At 40.8% G+C, this 11,971-nt stretch overlaps 1 protein-coding gene across 1 annotated transcript; it reads right to left on the reverse strand.

The window, feature by feature from the left end:
• Positions 1–1,836: 1,836 nt before the first annotated feature.
• Positions 1,837–11,047, reverse strand: LOC131239693 (asparagine--tRNA ligase, cytoplasmic 2). Its single transcript, XM_058237523.1, has 8 exons — positions 10,584–11,047; positions 9,629–9,865; positions 8,020–8,607; positions 5,633–5,818; positions 5,096–5,160; positions 4,858–4,987; positions 3,892–3,950; positions 1,837–2,299 (listed from the first exon to the last, which is right to left on the reverse strand). The coding sequence occupies exons 1-8, from the start codon at positions 10,995–10,997 to the stop codon at positions 2,116–2,118; spliced, it is 1,863 nt and encodes a 620-aa protein (XP_058093506.1). The 5' UTR covers positions 10,998–11,047; the 3' UTR covers positions 1,837–2,115.
• Between the last annotated feature and the right edge of the window lie 924 nt (positions 11,048–11,971).

The following is an 11,971-nucleotide window of genomic DNA, read 5'->3' on the forward strand; positions in this document are numbered from 1 at the left end:
GGGCCTACATTTGGTGGTCCATTGGGTGATGGGTTGGCTTTGGGAGATTTAGGTATGGACATGCTATTGGGCGGTATGGATGGGACCATGATGATGGTGGATGGCCCGAATTTGATCTTGGTTGACGGCATGGATTTTGGTGGTGGAGATGATGGCTTGATTGAGATGGATGGTTTTGATGGGGCAGACCATGGGGTTATGATGAATGATGGGTCCCATGTTGGTGTTTCGAGTATGATGGATGGTTCGGATGGGATGGATGGTGGTCCCCACATTGATGGTTTGAGTGTGATGGGTGGGATGGATGGGATGGATGGTGGGTCCCATATTGATGGTTTGGGTGTGATATTTAGTGCGGATTACGAGATCGTGATGGGTGGTGGTCTTGATAGTTCTTTGTACTAGAGTGGCCCTGGTATTGTGACACTTGGGGCCAATACTTTTCTAACAGCTGCAGATGTGATGATTGTGGGTGATTTTGGTCCACCTGTTGCTGCTTTTCAAGACACTTCATGAGGCTATGGGAGCATCAGGTTTCTTTCGTCACCATAAGATTGACTTTTTAGACGAGGGGATGCCTATCTTTGATGACTCATCAGTTGATCCGAGCTTCCAGATTGTTGAGGGTGTGCCGGTTCGTACTTGTCGCCTGCAGTCACGCAGTACCTATTCGGAGAGATTGCGTGTCTAGATAGGTAGTTTGACAGCGTTCGAGCGTCACGAGCTGATCTTCTGGGATTTAGTGAGGTCTTTCACCTTCATTGAGTTCGCCTGGATTGGCGATTGCTGAGTGTTGCTTCCTATGACTGGGTTCCAATGCTGAACCTGTTCTCCTTCAATGACATGGAGTTAGGTCATTTTTTAGAAGAGTTATCTTGTTTAACCGGCCTCCCTTTCTCCCAGAAGCCATATCTTCCTCCATCCCATTGGGTGCAATCTACAAGCTGGGCCCACTTCATAGCAATGTCCAACTCGGACGCGGATTGCGTCCTACCCCGCCCGTCTCCAGCTTAGAACGGGCAGGAGCCTTGAGTGGCCACCGTAATGTATGGGTCTTATCTACACCGTCCATCCATTTTTTCGTACCATTTTAAGGTATAAGCCCAAAAATGAGACAGATCCAAGGCTTAAGTGGACTACAAAATAGGGATTAAACTGTTACCGTTGGAAACTTCCTTGGGGCCACAGAAGTTTTGGATGGAGCTGATATTTATGTTTTCTCTTCATCCATGTATATGTAACTTTATGAATAGGTTGGATGGCAAATAAACATTACATTGGCCCTAGAAAAGTTTCAATGGTGAGAATCATTATCACCGCTGCTTCCTGTAGTGTGGTCCACTCCAGCCTTGGATCTTCCTCAAATTTAATTTGCAACCTAAAATGATACGAAAAAATGAATGGACGGTGTGGATAAGACCCATTCATCACGATGGCCACTCAAAGCTCCTGCCCGTTCCCAGTTGGAGTAGGACGCAATCCCCGTCGGGCGGTGCCGCTTGACACATCACCCATGACATCTTGAATCACAGTGCACATGCAAACATGGCACACGTGTGAAAGATCTAGGCCAACCATCATGACAAGCTGGACGCAAACATAAACTTGCCCATAAATCATGCCGATCCACTCATCAGCTGGGCCACACACCCCTGAGGAAAGTGAACCATTAGAAACAAAGCCTTTGTTGAGTAAACACGTGGCACAATCGACTATTTGACCATTCTGGATTGTCCATCTAATACACGGCCCGGATCTCCCACACGTGCCACTTTGGCACGTCTTGCTTCTATCCTCCCAGATTGCTCTATTATTTCTCTTCCAAAACACACAATATTAGAATATTTACACGTCTTAGCTCTTAAACAAATATACATATACGTGTATGCATGCACGTTTGGCCACTTATTACAATTTAAAAGAATAGCATTTTTTTATTTTTCATTTCATTCATTGAATACAAAAGAAGCTTACATGAAATAAAACAGAAAACAACACGTTTCCAGCACTTGCAATTAGTGGGTCAACACCATAATCGTGCCATCATAACCAGGAAGCTAATACACATTCCTGGGGTCTAATCCAACGGCCAAGAATCACCCGTTTTTTAGAAGTTTAGCAGATAAGCTGGCCACTGGTTCTGGGGAAAGGAATGGCGTCTCGAATGTCATGAAGGCCGGCCGTGAACATGACCATGTGATCGAATCCGAAACTGAATCCAGAACTTCCTGCGCTACCATGTCTTCGAAGATCAAAGTACCATTCGTACTGATCTTGCTTCAAACCACATTCGACAATCCTGCAACCATTTGTGTTGTGGGCATTGTATCAGTGCACATATGTGGATGATCAAAGGGGGGCACACATAGAGTGGGACATCGGAGCCATGGCGATCATGGTAAAATGATATCAGTGTGTGTGACGCAGGGAAGGACGTGATGAGGTCGATCACTGTCTTTGTTGGGGATAACTACTCTGAATCTATGGAGCTCTCTGGATTTCTCAGAGAGTTTCCTCGAATGCACCAGGGATAAAATATATATAATTTCTAATAAAATTGAAAATAACTTTACAATCATTTAAATACTGAACTCAAACCTAAGATCAAGTTTTAGATTCAAACTCTAATCAAATTCCCTAAAAACGTGACTTACTATAAATAGTAAACTTACTAATGGTTTTCAGCCAAAAATAGCAAGTGTCCAATTTGAATTAACCATGTTATTCTCCTAATTTTTATAAGTCTTTTTCATGTGGGCATGACTCCTACATCTCAAAGTATCAAAAGTTATGATCAAACTAAAACTTACTATTTATAATAAAAATGAAAATAAAATGTACTTCCAACCGTCGATCTAATGGAATCTCGCAAATCCTGAGTGAGCAACCCGGCATAGTAGAGTTGGTTGGCTAAAGCAGCTTCTCCTACCTAAAAATCATTTATGATATGTTGAAAAACTCATTCCAGTTTGCGAGATACAAATGTTTTAAGGTCCTGGGAGTCATGATCACTTCCACCTCCGATCGGGCCTTCTCTGGTCCATCTTGGCCATGAAAGTGTCTGCGACCCGCTCTATATCACAGTGTCATACAATGCCAGGGCTGAGAGATTGCAAAGCACGATTGGTTTTTCAGTTTTCGCAAGTGGGGTCCATTATGTTGTTCAAAAGGTTAATGTGATGGGACCCACCAAGGTGGACCATGCGCAGAAAATACCCCAAATGGAAGCTGGGCTGTCGCAATGATATGTTCTACCCATGATCTTGGTGAACGGTACATGGGTTTTTAATTCTGATAAATGGGACCTATGGTTCATGAATCCAGGACCATTTGTCCTTTAGGTCCCACCATTTATTGACCATGCCCCAAAAAATCTCCCAGATTGCAAAATCCCAACAGCCCCCATCTTGGGAGTGTTTTTTTTTCCCAGCTGAATGTGGACTGCAATGTATTTCTCTTATTGAGAGGTTAAAGATCATCTCATCAAGGAAGTTTTTAGGGCATGGTCCATCCAGGGTGGGAAGCGACCTATAGTGTTGTATTGAATTGTAGTTAGAAGAAAGTATACAATATACAGGGCCCACATCAAATTCTGTGATATATGCGCTGCGTGAATGGTGGGCCACCTGTAGAAGAAGTTCCCAAATGGACGGTCATGATGGATTTTCTCATTGAATGTCAACCATTCCCATGTTATTTCTAACCATCAGGATTCCAATTAGTGAGAATTTTTGCCATGTGAACCGTCCACACCAGGACTGACCCCAGCGACAGTCTGGATGACCACCTACACAGCTAGTTTTGACAGTATGATGTTATGACATGCAGCCCGTTCATCATGCAACTCCTCATTTATAGACGAAAAGATTTAAAGATTAATGGCGACATTACCGTCTACTGATCATATCGAGACGTTCTTCCCTTTGGCTTCCTTTAATCAAAGTCCCAACCTACATATCAAATCCAAACCACTCAATAAGTACCTTCGAAAGATCATCGGCAATACAGCCATTGAACATTCCATTTCCAATCAGAAAATGATTTGCACTGAATTAATTTTCAGACATTGACATCCAAATTAACAACATTATAAGAAAAATAAATAAATAAATGAAGTGTTAACATTAGAGCTTTACATGAACTGAGTTAGCTCGGTTAACTCGCTCGACTAGACTCAGAAAAGCTCGACTCTACTAGTTGGCTTGAAATTGGGTTCGAGCCGAGTCGAGCTGATTTTTTGAGTTCAAAAAATTTTGAGCCAAGTCCAAGCTAGACCGAACATGACTCAACTCAGCTCAAAACTTAACTCGAACTTGACTCATCTCGAATCGAGACTTGGATCAAGTTCACTTAATATACATATTTTGTATATATTTATATTTTTAAATAAATTATATTATCTATATATATATATATATATATATATATATATATATATATATATATATATATATATATATATATATATATATATATATATATTAAAAACTCTAAAACCGAAATTCGAACTCAGCTTGTAAGCTCGAACTTGAACTTAGCTCGTAGGCTCTAACTTGAACTCAGCTCAATAGATCGAGCTCAAGCTTGGCTCGAACTTGGCTTCAGTTGGCCCAAGCTGCGCCAAGCCGGCCAGTAAGGTTCGAGGACTGAGCCGAGCCGAGCCGAGCCAAGCTGGGTCAAGCTCGACTCGGTTCAGCTCATGTACAGCTCTAGTTGACACAATGCCATGCAAATAGACTTGAGATATATTAGTTTTCAGAAACTGCATTTCCACATAATGGATTTTTTGAAAACTAATTTCTAAACTGTCATCCAAACAGTTCGGCCTAACCATTTAAATGAAACAACTAAACTTACCTTCGGGACGACAATGTCCATAGTAGCAACTGTTGTCCCATCATCATTAAGGCGCACATAAAACGGCCTAACTTCCTTCGGATGATCATATATAATGACCGGCTTTTTGTAGGCCTCATCAGCCAAATATCTTCCAACATCACAAACAATGTGTAAATATCGAAACTGCATTCGATTTCCATAATTTTGAAAAATAAAAAATAAAAATCGGTAGACAGAATAAGTAAATATCACATACCTCTCATGTTCTTCAGCTAGATTGATACCCCACTTGGCTTTTGTTACAAATTCCTTATCTGTGACCTGGTCGACCGATTGCATAGATACAAAGAGATTAATTCGAGTTCAATGTGAAATAAATAAATATCGAGGCCGTTGATCAGGGTCCAAAAGAAGAGGAGAGAAGTGTAGTGTTCTTCCTGAATGTAGGATTTTCTTGTATTTTCTGTGTTTTTTCCCCCAGTGTATTGCAATGGGGTTGCTAATCCCCTTTTATAGAATCCAATCCACATTCCTAATGGTTGGATCTTTAATACTTGAAAGAGAAATACCCCCTCATGCTTTCAAAATGTTAATCCACATTAACCTACTATTTGAATGATTGAAAATGGATTTTTCAATATAAATATCTTGATTAGCAGATAATTGTGGTGATTACCCAGGTCTCCACCATGAATGGTCAGGATCAAAAGGGCCTCATGTCCATTGATCCAACAGAACAGACATTAAAGTGACAAAATCCAATCTTTTGGAGTGGTTTCTTTTGAGTAATTACCTCATTCAAAAGCTCAACTGCTTTTGTGTAGGTGATCCGCTCGAATGAGCTTGATGTGATGGATCCAAGGCGATCGATGCTGGCCTTGTCTATTCTCTTTGAGACGAGTTGCAAATCATCTGAACAATTTTCTAAAATCTGTTGACAGAGGAACTTCAAGTAGTCTTCCGCACAGTTCATGAGGTCCTGATGTAAAAAAATATCAAGAAAATGTTGGATTTATACATTGTGAAACAGAAAATGTAAGAAGTTGATAAGAAGAGAATAATTCACATGCGTTCTGCTTTCCTAAAAAATGATAAGATGGAGATTTTTGTTAATGGACGAATGCAATGATGATTCCTGTGTTATCGAATTGCTATGCAGTTTCTAATTCACCATACATGTGACAAACATGTATGATGATCATGACTGTACATGAGTGGGCCAAAATTTGCAGTGATCGGTCAGATTCGATGCCGGTTTTATGAACATTTCCTGTTTAATGTGGACCAGTGTTCTGTTTTGAGAAGATCGCTTATTTTTCATGCTGCTGATCAGATAATTACCACAGAACAATCCCTGTGATTTTTATGGCATGGACAGTTATGTGCTGTACTACAAAATCAACGGTCCTGATCACCCTAGATGAGTGTGACATGTACAATAGAGATTTTATATAATTTGTGTCATTGAACTCCATGACTTGCAGCTGCCTAGTAGCATTCATCTGAGAGATACATCCCTAGAGTCTTGATGACAAATCACAAAACTGGGTAGAAGAATTGCAGTTAGTGAGGATGTTGGATTGTTCTTGTAAAGACTGTATACTATATTTCTATAAATTGAGATCTCAGTTAGAGATTGTTATTTTTTCAGCAAATGGCTTCATTTTCAAAATTTCCAACTGGGGTATTTGAAAATATTGGCATTCTATTCAGAACTGAATGAAAATTAAGGAGCTCTCATACAACATGCATTGTTTATCCAAACGGCTCTTATTCTATTCAAAATCAAAGTAAAGGTGACCAAGTTAATAGTGCAATTCAAGCAAAGAAAAAAACAAAGAGAGTCTGATCCAAGTCGAATAGCAAGAGTACGAGCTATAATGAAACTGTTTTTCAAATTGAAGGTTCTTCCTAACATGGTGGACACATCTTCCCTAAGACAACTCTACTGGAAGTGTAAATGCTTTCAAAAGACAAGATGCCTAGAGTATAATCTTACGCAACCCAGCAGCGATGGGCATCAGTTTAAATTTCTCTCTGATGGGTTTTTGTGGATTTTTTTTTTTAAAAAAAAAAATTTATATATGCGACATAAAGTTCGTGGAAGATAAGAACATCAAGGAAAATTCGCTTGAAAGAAGGGAATGTAGTGGGTATGAGGTGATGTGAAAATTTCCAATCTTCTCAAAAAAATCCACTAGGAGATTTCAAGCACGCCGCTTTCTTAAGTTACCAAGGTCCCGGGCACCTAAATATAGGTATAGTACCTGCGTTGTCAGCATCATTTTCACCAAAGCGTTGTCCCAGCTATTCGGGGTTGGCTTTTCGAGTCTTGTTTCTCCTGTAAGTTCTAAGACCTTATCCTCCCTTCTCACCACTTCAATCCAAGTCCTTTTGGGTCTTCCTCTCATATGTAAACCCATGTCTAAAACATACTGATTTTTTAGTACATGTTCTTCTAGGACTTTATGTTCCCGTCCTACCCGATGTGAACACCTAAAAACTATTACAACATCCTTTAGGCCCTTTTTGGTAGAATGCCTAAAAGTTGAGTTATCTTATTTTAGTTAACAGTAATTATGTATTACATATCTACGGTTAACATGAACTCATTATGTATTAGAGATCTAGATCTCCGATACATAATTACCGTTAATTAAATGAGATGAATTAGGCATCTACCAAACATGGCCCTAGACTTAAGCAAGATGCAAGATTATTGTATTTTCTTTCTTTTTCTGTTTCTCCTACATGCCACGATCGAACGCAGAACCTCAAGGTTGTCACACGTTCCAGCTACATTGTCAGCTTGAAATGCATGTTCATTGAGATATTGATATAGATGTGAACGCGAACATAAAAGCAAAGATACAATTGTATGTTTCCCAAAACTCTAGGCAACTTGGATACGGAGACGTTTGTTGATGTTGCCAAATACCAAAATTTAATATCCAGGTTCATCAACACATCCATACAGATATTAAATATAATATAGTTTTATAATTTACTAATACATTGTTATCAATTACATGGAAAATGACCCGAAGCTGTTATCTAGTACCAGTATCGGTGTCATATCATGTCAATAAAGGTAAGTATCTGGGTTTCCCAGCTTGAATAAATCTGAGAAACCATAAGGAACATGCACTAAGAATCCTAAAATGAGTTTCTTAAACATACCTCCAAATCTGCAAAGACCATGTCAATCTCGACCATCCATGACTCTGCCAAATGCTTCGAGGAATGAGACTTTTCAGCTCGGAAAGTCGGCCCAAATGTGTATACGCTACCAAGGGCACATGCGTAGCACTCGAGGTGAAGCTGAGAGGAAGCTGTTAAGTATGCTTGGCGAGAGAAGAAATCTTCAGAGAAGTCCACCTTTCCGACCTGGAAAGAAGTTCCGGGGCTTGATTTTTCTCGTGCTTCCATCTGCAACGCTAGCTCGTTGGTTTTTTGTAGATCCCAGAGGGCAGCCAGCAGTGCTTCCTTGTCACTATTGCTCCTCTGCAGCTCCTGGACTCTCTTGCTTTTCTCCTTAATTGCTGCTCTAACAACTTCAATGTTGATTGCCCCATGATCATTCATAACATTCGAGTCCTCTATCTTCTCTGCTTTGTTAAAAAGAGTTGTAGCCTGAAACGTATTGCTTCTATCCGTCAAGTCGGTTGAAGTGATAACAGGCATATGCACATGAAGGAACCCATTGTTTTGGAAGAATGTATGAGTTCCATGAGTTAAGGCATTGCGGATTCGAGTAACAGATGCTACCTGCAAGATGGGAAAAACAGAAATCAAAAGAGCAATGTTAGTATCATTTTCCTCCAAAACATGTAGGGAAAAGAAGAAGAAGAAGAAGACCACATGTCGAATAACAGAATCACATGCATTTACTGAGACTCAGTGGGTTAACCAGGTGGGTCCAAAAAGATTTTTTTTTTTTTAAATATTATTTATATTATAAAATAAATCAATTAATCTCTCTCAAAATTACAAATCTTCCCCTGAAGACTGGCCAGACCCGTTTTGACTTGGCCTGGGCAACCGAGTCATACTTTGACTAGGGAAACCAGACCTGAGTCCTGTGTATCCCAGTTCTCCCAACCTAGTGACCAGGCCAGGTTGGCCTGCCCGTGTGGGTTGGCTTGCCTGGTTTGTAAACTATGGGTTAAATATTTTGATTGATGTCTTCAAATCTGAAAATCAACAGTCTGTCGATGACAACTCGATGCCATCGATCAGATTTTGATGCCACTGAAGGCTGCTCGATGCCATCGGAAAAATCCGAAAAAAACCCATATTTTATCATTGGAACGTTTTAGTGTTTAGTTTGATGACATCAATGATGTTCAATGCCATAGACAGTCTGTCGATGCCATCGAAGTGCCATCGTTTCCTATCTCAATTGTGATTCTCATAGAGGCTATATATATGGGTGTAATTGGGAATAGGGTGTATCTCAAAGCTTTTTAATTTGTTCCAAAGAGTTTCAAGAGCTTGTAAGGGATATTTGAGGCTTGTTCGAATTGGGTAATCTCTATCTCTTGTAATTTCTGCTTTCATAGTGCATAACTGTCGCTTTGTGCCATGGTTTTTTTCTCGTAAGGGTTTTTCCATGTTAAATTCAGAGTGTTTGTGATTGGACATGATTGTGCGATTGGAATATTTTGCTTGATTCATCTCTGCGTGCTTCTGCAGTTCCCCAACGAAATCTGTTATGATTCTCAATAACCCCACAGACAGGGAAAGCAGATGGTGAAACAACAAAGCTGCATTCGAAAGTGCAATTTACCACAGTTGTTTTGGGACGAAGGTGTGGATAACTCCTTAGAATTTCCAAAGGTAATCTTCGCTTTGCCAATGGGTACTTTGCGAGATCAACAGTCCCAACATGGAGGATTTTCTCCACTTTGAGCTCTATAACTTGCTTTCCTGCTACAGATGGCTGCCTCATCACACCTTCTGCTAAAATACAAGTCCCGATCGGGCTAATTTTGCTGATCAGAGCTTCAGATGAATGCACCACCACCTGCAAGTGGATATCAAAAACCAGTTCAATAACAAAATAAATAAAAATGAAGGAATTAAGCAGAACTTCGAAACATGTAAAGATCTTTGCTTAGACTACAAGCATGTTTGGGTGTTCCTGAATATGCATTTCTTATTGCATCCATGTAAATAGCCCCAGCATACATCTCTGGAGGAAAGATATTTTCAGACCCCGTGGGCGCGTTAGTGGGGCCCACCCTCACAACATCAGCCATTCTGATTGCAGACATCTGGGTCCCACTGGATGGTGCAAGCAAAAGGAACTCGATTGATTGGACCATACCACGTCATTCCCCATGTCCAGTATGATGCCCAAAATAGCTGCATTGGGGCCCGATCCAGACCATTTATCTGATGACCTTTCTGTGGATGAGTGATGTTCCCGCATCCCACATTCTCAGCTCTTTGAGCTTCAAACTAAAAGAAATCATAGCCAGTGCTTCAAATGCAGCAGGAGAAGTTACCTGACAGAACAGCTGCAATAAGAAGCAAAGCAACAGAATAGCTGCGATTTTTCAATGGCAGAGATTTTTGGTCGAGACCCGTCAGGGGTGGGCCCCATCAGATAACAATCTTAATCAATTAAAGGTGGTCCCCACCTGTAGAAAATGCTTATCCAATTTTTCTGTTTTTTCTTCTCTATAAAAACATATCTACTACACTACACGAAGAATACGAGCAATCGAACATATACACACCTGAAGGCTTGAAATGCAGGAACCATCATTCAATAGCAAATAAGTGACAGTGGGCACATTTTTCACCGGAATGTTGATTTCCGTTGGCTTTCCATGTGGGCGGACCCTATCTCCGACGAATACCCTTACAATCGACTGCAAGAAATGTGGAATCCGGGACCCTATGATTTCTTTACAAGTCACATCTTCTGCCACTGTCACCGTCCGTCCTGCTGCCCCTGCAGGAATATTCCCTCCTGTCTCTTTTGAGGACTTGACCCATCCGCAGATAATGATTCTCTCGCCAACCAATCCCAGCCCTCTATCGGAGCGGCCCAAGATGGTTTTCAAGAGGATCCGTTTCGAGTACTTGGATTGATCGATGAGGTGTTCGATGGGGTGTTTGGCAACAACAGCGGCTTCTTCTGATGCCATATCTAAAAAAGGAATGTGTTTATGAGAAAGAGAGAGAATAAGAGAGATAGAGAGAGAGGTGGAGAGATATAGGGAGAGAGATTTGTGTTCGACCTTCTTATAGAGATAGAGATGAAAGGAAGGATGCTTTGCTTGATGAAGAGAGGTGGTGTGCTGGAGAAGGAAAGGGATTTCTCTGATTTCAGCCATCTCAGGAGAGAGAGAGGAAGGAAAGGAGTTGGGATTTTGGAAGTCTTCTCTTGTTTTCAAGTTGGGAAATTCGCGGGAGTCGAAACCGACTTTTCAAAAATCAGTTGGAAGAGCATGGAGGAAGTGGTAACCGCCAAACGAGTGCTTGGAAAAGGAATAAACGGTAAGGATATGATACAATCATACCTATCATAATATCATGGAGCTCATCCCTTACAGCGTCCACATGGAAGAGAAAACAGCAGATCTGGACTGTACAGTTAGTGGAAATTTCTATGGATGGCCCATAGTTAAAAATTCATTCGAAAGAGATGGTCCGGTTTATTGGATTGGTGATCTTTGAATAGACGGAAAAAGGTGAAAACAGTGAGATGGCTAGGGTTATCCTAGATGGAATGTCTATCCAACGTCTCTCTACCACTCTTGAGGGTAATATTAGATTTTTAACAGGTTGATTTCCTATCCCACACTCACGCCGCACAAGTACGAATCCCGCTCGTGTGTGGGTCATCCGACCTCTTAAAAAAATGGACCCCAATGAAGAAGAGTGGACGCAAAGATTACGGACGCGGTTTGGCTAGTGACGCTGCCATCAGCCAGGTGGCTAGTGGTCGGTGCTATGTGGACCCAACCATGATGTATGTGTTTTATCCAGGCCGTCCATCTATTTTGAAAGATAATTTTATAGCTTCATCCCAAAAATGAGATAGATCTAAATCTCATCTAGACCACACCATGGGAAAACAGTAGTGATTGAATTTTCACCATTAAAAACGTCCTAGGGC

This window comes from Magnolia sinica, chromosome 3 (assembly GCF_029962835.1).
Source record: "Magnolia sinica isolate HGM2019 chromosome 3, MsV1, whole genome shotgun sequence".
NCBI lineage: Eukaryota > Viridiplantae > Streptophyta > Magnoliopsida > Magnoliales > Magnoliaceae > Magnolia > Magnolia sinica.